The sequence below is a fragment of the Choloepus didactylus genome, chromosome 4 (genome assembly GCF_015220235.1).
Source record: "Choloepus didactylus isolate mChoDid1 chromosome 4, mChoDid1.pri, whole genome shotgun sequence".
NCBI classification, from domain to species: domain Eukaryota; kingdom Metazoa; phylum Chordata; class Mammalia; order Pilosa; family Megalonychidae; genus Choloepus; species Choloepus didactylus.
In genome coordinates this window covers 175,021,488-175,033,850 of record NC_051310.1, presented here as the reverse complement: position 1 = coordinate 175,033,850, position 12,363 = coordinate 175,021,488, and the positions used below count along the sequence as shown (strand labels likewise).

The 12,363-nt window shown below is 36.9% G+C and overlaps 1 protein-coding gene across 13 annotated transcripts in view; it reads right to left on the bottom strand.

Annotated features, from left to right (window-relative positions):
* Positions 1-1,059: 1,059 nt before the first annotated feature.
* The window catches only part of MIA2 (MIA SH3 domain ER export factor 2), a 122,369-nt gene continuing 111,065 nt past the window's right edge, over positions 1,060-12,363 (bottom strand). For all 13 annotated transcript variants that reach the window (XM_037834889.1, XM_037834885.1, XM_037834887.1 and 10 more), the window contains 3 exons: positions 3,617-3,675; positions 2,724-2,958; positions 1,060-1,620 (listed from right to left, as the gene is read on the bottom strand). In XM_037834889.1, coding sequence (XP_037690817.1) covers positions 1,451-1,620; positions 2,724-2,958; positions 3,617-3,675 — 464 coding nt within the window. In that variant the 3' untranslated portion in view covers positions 1,060-1,450. The remainder of the gene's footprint in view (positions 1,621-2,723; positions 2,959-3,616; positions 3,676-12,363) is intronic.

The following is a 12,363-nucleotide window of genomic DNA, read 5'->3' as shown; positions in this document are numbered from 1 at the left end:
AAAGCAGTGACATGAACAGATATTTGCACACTGTTCATAGCAATATTGTTCACAATTGCCAAGAGATGGAAACAATCTAAGTGTCCTTCAACAGATGAGTGGATAAACAAAATGTGGTATATACACACAGTGGAATACTATGCAGCAGTAAGAAGGAATGAGGTTGTGAAACACATGACAACATGGATGAACCTGGAAGACATAATGCTGAGTGAAATAAGCTAGACACAAAAAGAGAGATATTTTATTTTGGTACTAATGTGGATTCAGTGAAAAATGTAAAGTAAATGTCTTATAATGTAGAATATAGGGGACCTAGAGATAATCAGAAGCCAGTGAAGGGGGAACAATAATCTAATATGTACAGACATGAAAATGAGGGTGATCTTAATAGTACGGGAACGGTCAGGTGTGACTATAGTTCATTAATGAGTTTGTAAGTATCAGTGACTCACTGAGGGCAAACATGTTTGTAAATAGTTTTTTAACAGCATGTAACCCACAGAGTAGCACCACAAACCTAAATAAGTGTTAGTATAATATACTTATAAGATATGACATTGGTGCAGAGGGTTAACAACAGAGTGGTACAGAAAAATTACCAATTATGTATTAATAACTATGTTTAAAAGGAATAGCTTACCAACACTACACTTATACTGGGGATGAATAATTAGCAGCTGGTACTAGCTCTGGGATGTATTATGTTATGATAATTATTTAAAGTTGAGAGTGATGATTGTGCAACTAAGTGAAGATAATGTAAGAAACTGACCATTTATTTTGGGATAGAATACATATTAAGTAAAGTTAGGAACCCACAAAAAAAATAATTAATTTTGATTTTTAAAGGTGTACTAATCTGTTGCTTTGGGTCATCCATGTTTATATGCGAGAAAGAAGGCACATCTTTGGTAGGATAATGGAATCAGAAAGACCCATAGAAAGCATTAGTTTTAAGCCTCACAGTTAATGGTAGAAAGAAAAAAAAACTAATGAATGGAGCCACATTTATGGAAAAACTAGCTGATTTTATTTTTTATAAAAGTCAAACAAATCTTTAAACCAATTAAAAATTTAATTAAGCATAAAGTTACTTTCACATATGTCTACAACTAATGTAAATACAATTCTTGGCATAGAGACACAAGCTTTGGAGCTTAAAACATCCCCAACTGCAAGATTATGTATATAAAACTCCCATTATCATTTATGTGATGGTGTCAAAATCAAATTAAAATAACGATACTATCTAGAATAAAATAAAATGGAAATAATTTACTCATAAGATTCATATTTAAATCATCTTTATTTACAAAATAATATCCTGAGAATGATCATTTCATTAAGCTTCAATTTGAGCAAAAGTATAATCACTTAAGTAACAGCAGTTACTTAAACTGAAAAGGAGAGATAAGTAAAAATTACTTTTGAAGAGACACCAAAAATATTATCGAGTTTCTTGTTGTGGTTCTGGATGTTCAGTAGTAGACTCATTTGAAGGTGGAATTAACCCTGAAGGGAACTCACTTCGACTTTCAAGATGTGGGGGTGGGGGGTAAAATCCAGCTCTTGGGGGAAGATAAAGAGGAAAACCCCTTGGTGAATAGACATTTCTCACTGTTCAAAGAGATTGGCAAAAAGACATTTTTTAAGTTCAAACACTTGTACTGCAGCCCTAATGAATCATTAGCTTACAACTTTCAATTCCTGTCTTTATATTCAAAAACTGACAAGAGAATAATTATCTGATTTAACAAATTAATCTTCATAACATTGAGAAAACAAGCAATATCATTAATTTTAGACACAATTTTTGTCCTATGGAATTCTAATATCTTAATACGTTTTTAAAAAGGAGGGAAACTATTTCAAAATTTATCAACCTTACTTCACAAAACTTTTCATGTAATATAATTTTCACCATATTTAAAATTCAAACCAGAGATTTCCAATTCTGATTTTTATATTATTCTAAAATATTTCCAGTTATATCAAAGACTGTCTTGAAATTCTTCAAACAAAATTCATTTTAATTCAGCCTAATTTTAAAAATAGAGAAGGCTATGGTGTGTGAATAGATCTCAAAAATGCATTTAAAAAACAGAGAATGAGGGAAGGAATGACTACATCAAGTAAATAATAGGCTTTTACCTACTATTCAATCATAATGTATTTATTTTGCAGAAACCTATAGTTCTAAATGGAAATATATGGGTATTAAATCATAAATTATTCCTTTTTTCTTGTATGTGGTCATGAAAGAATTTCAATAAATTCAATAAGCAATTAGGACAAACATGAAAACACATTTTCATGTGAAATAAGTAGGGCCACACGGAAACACTTTAAAAAATACTTTAGCAATTTTAATGCTAAAATATAAATTGTAATTATTTTTATCAATTGCACAGAAACCAGTTTCTATGAAATAAGCTACAAATAATTTTAGTCTTTAAGATGCTGCTAAAAACCTATAATTTTCTTGACTACTAGAATACACAAATAATTCCATAATATTAAAATGAATCAGGTTGATGCCTCATTACAGTCTACTGAGGGCTGGCTGCCTTCCCAATTTGGAAAAGTAATGGTATGCTTACAAAACATGAGAAAATTTTTCTACTGCATTACTATGTGAATAGACAGTAAAATTAATATCCCTAATTTACTCTATAAAACACATATTATGCTTTAAAAAGAAAGGAAATAAAAAAACATACTTGCTATTGGAGGATGTGATGAGCCAGGGAAGTCCCTTGGTGGAAAATAATCTCGGGGAGCTCCATACATGCTCCCTGGAGGAGGTGGAGGAAAAGGAGGCCCTCTTCTTATAAATGGTCCCCTTGGATCCAGTGGATACAATGGACCTCTAGCTGGAGGAAAATGTGGAGGAACAAAGCCAGGGCCAGGTGCTTCACTTTCAGCAGGGAGAGATGAATCAGGCACATTTAAATTCTGTAACAAATCGACATATGGCAGTCACTAAAACAACAGCAAAGTCTGTAACAGTTTTCCTAAAAATCTTAAGCCTAGAAGAAACCTCAGCACCTAAGCAGAAAGCAGTCTAAGGTAGTCTTTAAGGCTCCAGAGAAAGATGCAAACAGTTTTCCACATTAACATGTCAGATGGTTTTTAACTATCACAAATATTTTACTAATTCATTAGCAAACAGTTTACCCAACATATTCTGGCAAAAGCTAAAATACAAGTGCAATGCAAGAGTACCAAATATACATTGTTTTATCAAATAGATACTGAAAAAAAAGAAAAGGTAAGATGCCTATATTTGTATTTTCAAGAGCATTAAAACCAAGACTGCAAACACAGTAAACAAAAAATACTTTAAAACATTCAAATAAAAATCCAAGGGGAAAATCCAAATTCTTCTTTTAGTAGTAAACTAACTCAAACCATTACTCTGCAAGTTGCACTTTATTACCAAAGGTTACAATCCAGAAAAGAAAAAGCTTTAATACTAAGTAGGAAGTAAGTTCGTCAAAAAGAGAGAAGCAGCTTTATATATATCAAAAACTAGACTGCTGGTAAATTTCTTTTCTAGTAAACCAAGAAATTAAAATCAATACATGGATAAAATTCCACTTTCGGTACTTACACCAAGATCATCTTTGGTATCATTTCTACTGGATTCCACTTCTGAAGACATTGGTCCATCTAGATATAAAAGTTAAACCATGAAAAATATATGATTTATCACACCATGCCTAAAATATATCCAGGTCACAAAGGACACTGATATTACCCCACAACCCTTGTCTGCACATAAACCAGCTTGATACCAGCATCCATTTTAGGATCACAAAAATGAACAGCCTAAGGTTCCTGAAAATTTAGGCAGTTTAAGAGTTCTGCAAAGGCTTGTGGCAGTAACTTCCCCAGCTAGTTCCTAGCTAGGCAATTTTGCTACAACAGCATCATAAGGAGAGACATCTATGACTGGGAGGTAGCATCCTTCCCCTCCTTCCTTTCTTTACTACTTCCCTGCATTGTTCCCTTTCTTCCTAAAACAACAACAAAAATATAGAGCCATGTAGACTGGCACCACTATAGATGGCTCTCAAGTCACACTTTCAGCTGCATGTTCCTGGCCTTCTGTCTGTATCTCCCTACCAGCTTTCTCTTCAGCAATTTCAAACTTTCTCCATTCTCCTCAAACCTACTAAACCAATCACTGAGAAACTCCCTTAACTTTTTGTGGCCAGACATAGGTATCTGCAACCATTTCTCTCTGACCTTCCCTACTATGATAATGGAAAAGGATGCTTCTAGCTAATTCACGACCCTGATCCTGTGCTCAGAATCCCTCTCCTACAGCCTACTCAGGGAGCTTCCTGTCTGTTGGCTCTCTCCTCCCTTTCTGCCAGGTCCATCCTATCGGCAAGTCTCTCCTGACTACTTTCTTAAAATGAGAGAATAAGAGAATTCCCCTCCAGCTACCTCTCTCTTTGACAATCACGGATTGTTCAATATACATTGTTCACAATTCCTCCCATTCAAAAGCCCTCAATTTACTGCAGTTTATTTCCAACATCCTCTGCTCCACTGAAATTATTTTCTTCAAGACCATAGTCTCTTTTTTGCTGAATCAAAAAAGGTATTTTTAGTTCTTATTTTACATTACTTCCCACCACTGCAGACCACTCCCTCCCTTTTGAAATTTCCTTTTCCTTCAACTCCCATGATAAGACCCTTCCTTCTTTGTGTCCCTCCTACCTTTCTAGCTGTTCCTTCTCAGTCTCTTTGGTGGGCTCTACTCCCTCTTACCACCCTTAAATGATGGAATCCTCAGAGTTACCCTTGGCCTCTTCTCATTCTCTCCTTGAGAAATACTATCCACTCCTACAGCTTTAATTAGATATATACTAATAAAGATGTCCAACTATATAATTCAGATCCAGATATTTCCCCCAGGACTTCAAAGCTTGAACTGCCTACTTGAATATCCATGCAGGTGTATCACAGATGCTGCTAATTTTGTAAGTTCAAAATGAAACTCATAAATTTTCCCTGTCAAACTTGCTGCTACTGTTTGTTCCTATCCCCAGAGCAATGAATGATATCCCAGTAGGCCCTTAATAAATCTTTGCTAAATTGGATATTTCCCAAGTAAGGAGAAAAAAATGGAGAAGTAAAAATTTTTAAATAGTGTGTGTTTAGAAGTGGATGTTCAATCACACACATATACTTTCATTCCATTAAGCTAGAATTAATGGAGGGAAAATTTTCAAAAGCCAAACAGAATTAACTACATCTACCTAATAGCAATCCATACCATGAGCCTACTTCTTTGTTTTGGTATTCAAAAGACTGATTTTTCTAAAATAATAAATATGTCAACTGGGGGATGCCTCCCAAATATATACCCTTTTCCTTTTATCAACATCTCCTTTTATCAATACATTTATTTAAATTTCTACTTAAATATATTAGCCAGCTATATTGAGTCATCACTTGCATATCTTTTTATCTTCCGATCGATACACTGGGTACATACATTTCTCAACCCAGCTGAGTTGCTGTGAGGTACTTAAGTACAAGAATGCCTGACAAATAGTAGGCTGCTCAGTAAATGTTAGGTAAATCTATCTAAGTATGCAATGTTTATCAAGGTAACTGATTATACCATCAACAGAGTATGTACCCAAATTATTTTTCTGGTGGATTTTCACATATTCATTCATACTTGCTTGACTGATTCCCCCACTTACTAAACAGGATATATGTAAACAAACTGTAACAATTAGAAGATTAGTCATGAAAAAACTAAAATTAGTCATGAAAAAAACCGAGTAAAATTTATCATAGGTGCATAGAGTAAACTTATTACCATGATGTTCAAACCAACCACCCACATATATTCAGATGCTAAGTCAGTGTATGATATAACAAAAAACATAAACCAGGAAGTTTTTAAGAAGAAGATTTTGGCCTTAAGAGCTACTAGAGATAACAATTACATTAGTCCTTTATTCAGTTTCTAGTTTTTTAGTATGTTACCCTTATTAAAATATATATATAGGACTTCTGGAAGATGGCAGTTAGGAGAGACAGGGCAAAAAACACCTCCGTGAAAAATACTAGATAAAAGCCAGAAAGTGACCCAGAACACCAGTTCCAGCAATGCACCAGCTGGACAAGGTCTGCTAAATCCACAGGGACCGGCGCACTTGGTGAAACCAGAAGTCTACATTCTGAAACAAGTGAGTAAACCTGCTGAATATCCGGCAGCCATGCTGCAGTGTGAGGAAACCGTGGGCTGGCGTTTGGAGTTGGACTAGTTCTTTTTTAAAAAACCCAAAAGCGGCTGCAGATACAGCAGCGAGAATCGCACAGTGAAGCACGGCAGGAATGGGCTGTGGGTACGCCTCAATATCTGGCATAGATAATAGCCTTTCGTGCACCTGCTGCTAATTGTCTCGGAGTGAGGAAGGCAGAGGTGAGCCAAAAGGGGAAAATAACCAAGCCCCTTGCAGTCATCTTCCTGGCGGGCTGGGAATGCTCCTGCCTGGTGCTGACGCCACAGCCCAGAGCTGCGCCAAAAACCCCAGTGTGACAGGAAGTGTTTGCAGCAACACGCGTACACGCCACAACAATGGGCGTGGACAGCAACCTCTCACGCACCCACAGCTAATTGTCCTGGAGCTAGGAAGGCGGAGCTGTGCGAAAAGGGGGAAGTTAACATGTCCCATCCAGCCATCCTTTCAGCAAGGTAGGAACGCCCCTACACGGCCCAGTGGCCCAGAACTTCCCTCGAGGGACAGCGCGCACTTGTGACGTAGCACAGCCTTTCCTCAGCAGAGGCCCTAGGAGAGTACGGCTTGGAAGAGGGACCCACTCAGAAATCCCAGGGACCATATACCAATACCAAGGACTTGTGGGTCAGCGGCAGAGACAATCTGTGGCGAGACTGAACTGAAGGTTTGGACTCTTGCAACAGCCTTAAATCTCCAGGAACACTTGGGAGGATTGATTATTAAAGCCACCCTCCCTCCCTAACCACGCAGATAAAAGCCCCACATTCAGGGTGGACACATTCAGACCAACAACACACCCAAACTTGGTGCACCAATTGGACCCCCACAAGAATCAGACCCCCACACACCACAAAGACAAAGTTGGGGAGAACTGGCTTCAAGGGAATAGGTGGCTTGCAGACGTCACATCCTGGTTAGTTAGAGAAAGTGTACGCCAGCTACCAAGCTGTAGATCTGACAAATTAGAGATTAGTCTTTGAATTAGCCTACATATCCTAAAAGAGCCCTGTCAAGTTAAGCAAATGCCAAGAGGCCAAAAACAACCGAAAATTTTAAAGCATATGAAGAAACCAGACAATATGGATAATCCAAAACCAAACACCTAAATCAGTATCAGTGAGATATGGTAGGTTAGTATAGGTTAGAGTGAAATAGTGACACATCCCAAAGTAATTTGGGCAAAGAATAATAATATATTTACAGGGCCCCCCTGAGGAGCTGGGGGAAAGTGCAGAAGTGCTGGACTTCCTCACCTGGACTGATGCTGATGTTGTCACAAACACTGGGACTGGCGGTTTGATGTGCTGAGCCCTCGAGCATGGGACTTGCCCTCATGAAGCAGATTACCACAAAGGAGAGTCTAAACTTGTATGTAATGGTGCCTAAGAGTCTCCCTGAGTACCTCTTTGTTGCTCATATGTGGCCCTCTCTCTCTCTCTAACTGAGCCATCTCGACAGGTGAACTCACTGCCCTCCCCACTACGTGGGACCCGACTCCCAGGGGTGTAAATCTCCCTGGCAATGCAGAATATGACTCCCGAGGATGAATGTGGATCCGGCGTCGTGGGACTGAGAGTATCCTCTTGACCAAAAGGGGGATGCAAAATAAGATGAAATAGTTTCAGTGGCTGAGAGGTTTCAAATGGAGTCGACAGGTCACTCCAGTGGACATTCTTATGCACTATATAGATAACACCTCTTAGGCTTTAATGTATTGGAATAGCTACAAGTAAATACCTGAAACTACCAAACTCCAACCCAGCAGTCTGGACTCCTGAAGACAATTATATAATAATGTAGATTACAAGGGGTGACAGTGTGATTGTGAAGACCTTGGGGATCACACCCCCTTTATCTAGTGTATGGATGAGTAGAAAAATGGGGATAAAAACTAAAGGACAAATGGGGTGGAATGGGGGGATGATTTGGGTGGTCTTTTTTCACTTTTATTTTTTATTCTTGTTCTGGTTCTTTCTGACGTAAGGAAAATGTTCAGAGACAGATTGTGGTGATGAACGCATAACTATGTTATCATACTGTGGACAGTGGATTGTATACCATGGATGATTATATGGTGTGTGAATGTATTTCAATAAAACTGAATTTAATAAAAAAAAAAAAAATCAGAGGAGATGCAGTACTTGGAATTAATCAGAGAACTAAAGACAAACAACGAGAGCATGGCACAGGATATAAAGGACATGAAGAAGACCCTAGAAGAGCATAAAGAAGAAATTGCAAGAGTAAATAAAGAAATAGATGATCTTATGGAAATAAAAGAAATTGTTAATGAAATTAAAAAGATTTTGGATACTCATAATACAAGACTAAAGGAAGCTGAACAATGAATCAGCAACCTGGAGGACAACAAAACAAAAAATTAAAGAACAAAAAAAAGAATGGGGAAAAAATTGAAAAAATCGAAATAAACCTAGGGATATGATAGATAAAATAAAACGTCCAAATATAAGACTGATTGGTGTCCCAGAAGGGGAAGAGAAGGGTAAAGGTCTAGAAAGAATATTCAAATAAACTATTGAGGAAAACTTCCCAAACTTTCTACACAACATAAATACACAAAGCATAAATGCCCAGTGAACTCCAAATAGAATAAATCCAAATAAACCCACTCCAAGACATATTCTGATCAGACTGTCAAATACTGAAGACAAGGAGCAAGTTCTGAAAACAGCAAGAGAAAAGCAATTCACCACATACAAAGGAAACCACATAAGACTAAGAAGTGACTACTCAGCGGCCACCATGGAGGCAAGAAGGCAGTGGCATGATGTATTAAAAATTCTGAGAGAGAAAAATGTTCAAGCAAGAATACTTTATCCAGCAAAGCTCTCCTTCAAATTTGAGGGAGAGCTTATATTTTTCACAAACAAATGCTGAGAGATTTCTAATAAAAGACCTACCCTACTTCAGATACTAAAGGGAGCCCTACCGACAGAGAAACAAAGAAAGGACAGGGAGACATGGAGAAAGGTTCACCACTAAAGAGATTCAACATTGGTTCATTAAAGGACAATAAGCGAGAGGGGGAAAAGATATATCTGACAAACATAAACCAGAGGATAGGATGGCTGATTCAAGAAATGCCTTCACAGTATAATGTTGAATGTAAATGGATTAAACTCCCCAATTAAAAGATATAGATTGGCAAAATGGATCAAAAAACATGAACCATCAATATGTTACATAAAAGAGACTCATCTTAGAAACAGGGACACAAATAAATTGAAAGTGAAAGGACGGAAAAAAATATTTCATCAAGCTACAGCCAAAAGAAAGCAGGAGTAGCAATATTAATCTCAGATAAAATAGACTTTAAATACAAGGATGTTATGAGAGACAAAGAAGGCCACTACATACCAATAAAAGGGGCAATTCAACAAGAAGAAATAACAATCATAAATGTTTATGCACCTAGTTAAAGTGCCACAAAATACATGAGACAAACACTGGCAAAACTAAAGGAAGCAATGGATGTTTCCACAATAATTGTGAGAGACTTCAACACATCACTCTCTTCTATAGATAGATCAACCAGACAGAAGACCAATAAGGAAACTGAAAACCTAAACAATCTGATAAATGAATTGGATTTAATAGACATACATAGAACATTACATTCCAAATCAGCAAGACACACATTCTTCTCTAGTGCTCACGGAACTTTCCCCAGAATAGACCACATGTTGGGCCATAAAACAAGCCTCAATGAATTTAGAAAAATTGAAATTACTCAAAGCACATTCTCTGACACAACGGAATACAACTAGAAGTCAATAACCATCAGAGACTTAGAGAATTCACAAATACCTGGAAGTTAAACAACACACTCCTAAGTAATCAATGGATTAAAGAAAAAATAGCAAGAGAAATTGCTAAATATATAGAAATGAATGAAAATGAGAAAACAACGTATCAAAACCTATGGGATGCAGCAAAAGCAGTTCTGACAGGGAAGTTTATAGCACTAAATGCCTACATCAAAAAGGAAGAAAGAGCTAAAATCACAGAACTAATGGAGCAACTGAAGAAGCTAGAAAATGAACAGCAAACTAATCCAAGTAGAAGAAAAGAAATGACAAGGATTAAAGGAGAAATAAATGACACAGAGAACAAAAAAAACAACAGAGAGAATAAATAACAGCAAGAGTTGATCGTTTGAGAAGATCAACAAGATTGACAAGCCCCTAGTTAGACTGACAAAATCAAAAGGAGAGAAGACCCATATAAACAAAATAATGAATGAGAAAGGTGACATTACTGCGGATCCGGAAGAAATTTAAAAAATTGTAAGAGGATACTATGAACATATGCCAGCAAACTGGATAGTGAAGAGGAAATGGACAATTTCCTGGAAACATATGAACAACATAGACTGACCAGAGAAGAAACAGAAGACCTCAGCCAACCAATCACAAGCAAAGAGATCCAATCAGTCATCAAAAAACTTCCCACAAATAAATGCCCAGGGCCAGATGGCTTCACAGGGGAATTCTAACAAACTTTCCAAAAAGAACTGACACCAATTTTGCTTAAACTCTTTCAAAACATTGAAGAAAATGGAACACTACCTAACACATTTTATGAAGCTAACATTAATCTAATACCCAAACCAGGCAAAGACGCCACAAAAAAGGAAAATTACAGCCCGATCTCCCTCATGCATATAGATGCAAAAATTCTCAACAAAATACTTGCAAATCGAATCCAAAGACACATTAAAAAAATCATACAACATGACCAAGTGGGGTTCATTCCAGGCATGCAAGGATGGTTCAACATAAGAAAATAAATCAATGTAATACAACACATTAACAAATCAAAAAAGAAAACTCAAATCATCATCTCAATAGATGCTGAAAAAACATTTGACAAAATCCAACCTCCCTTTTTGATAAAAACACTTCAAAAGGTATGAATTGAAGGAAACTTCCTCAAAATTATAAAGAGCATATATGAAAAACCCACAGCCAGCATAGTACTCAATGGTAAGAGACTGAAAGCCTTCCCTCTAAGATCAGGAATGAGACAAGGATGCCCACTGTCACCACTGTTATTCAACATTGTGCTAGAAGTGCTTGCCAGGGCAATGCAGCAAGACAAAGAAATAAAAGGCATCTAAATTGGAAAGGAAGAAGTAAAACTGTCATTATTTGCAGATGATATGAACTTGTATCCGGAAAACCCTGAGAAACTGGTAATATAATTACTAGAGGTAATAAACAAATTTAGCAAGGTAGCAGGATACTAGATTAATGCACATAAATCAGTAATGTTTCTATATGCTAGAAATGAACAAAGTGAAGAGACACTCGAGAAAAAGATACCATTTTCAACAGCAACTAAAAAAATCAAGTACCTAGCAATAAACTTAACCAAAGATGTAAGAGACCTATACAAAGAAAACTACATAACTCTACTAACAGAAATAGAAAGGGACCTTCAAAGATGGAAAAATATTCCATGTTCATGGATAGGAAGGCTAAATGTCCTTAAGATGTCAATTCTACCCAAACTCATCTACAGTTCCAATGCAATCCCAATCAAAATTCCAACAACCTACTCTGCAGACTTGGAAAAGCTAGTTATCAAATTTACTTGGAAAGGGAAGATGCCTTGAATTGCTAAAAACACTCTAAAAAAGAAAAACAAAGTGGGAGGACTTACACTCCCTGACTTTGAAGCTTACTATAAAGCCACAGTAGTCAAAACTGCATGGTACTGGCACAAAGATAGATATATCAATCAATGGAATCGAATTGAGAATTCAGACGTAGACCCCTAGATGTACAGCCGACTGATATTTGATAAGGCCCCCAAAGCCACTGAACTGGGACATAACAGTCTTTTCAACAAATTGGGCTAGGAGAGTTGGATATTCATATCCAAAACAATGAGAGAGGACCCCTACCTCACACCCTACATAGAAATTAACTCAAAGTGGATCAAAGACCTCTATATAAAAGACAGTAGCATAAAACTACTAGAAGATAATGTAGGGAGACATCGTCAAGACCTTGTATTAGGAGGTCATTTCCTAGACCTTATACCCAAAGCACAAGGAACAAAG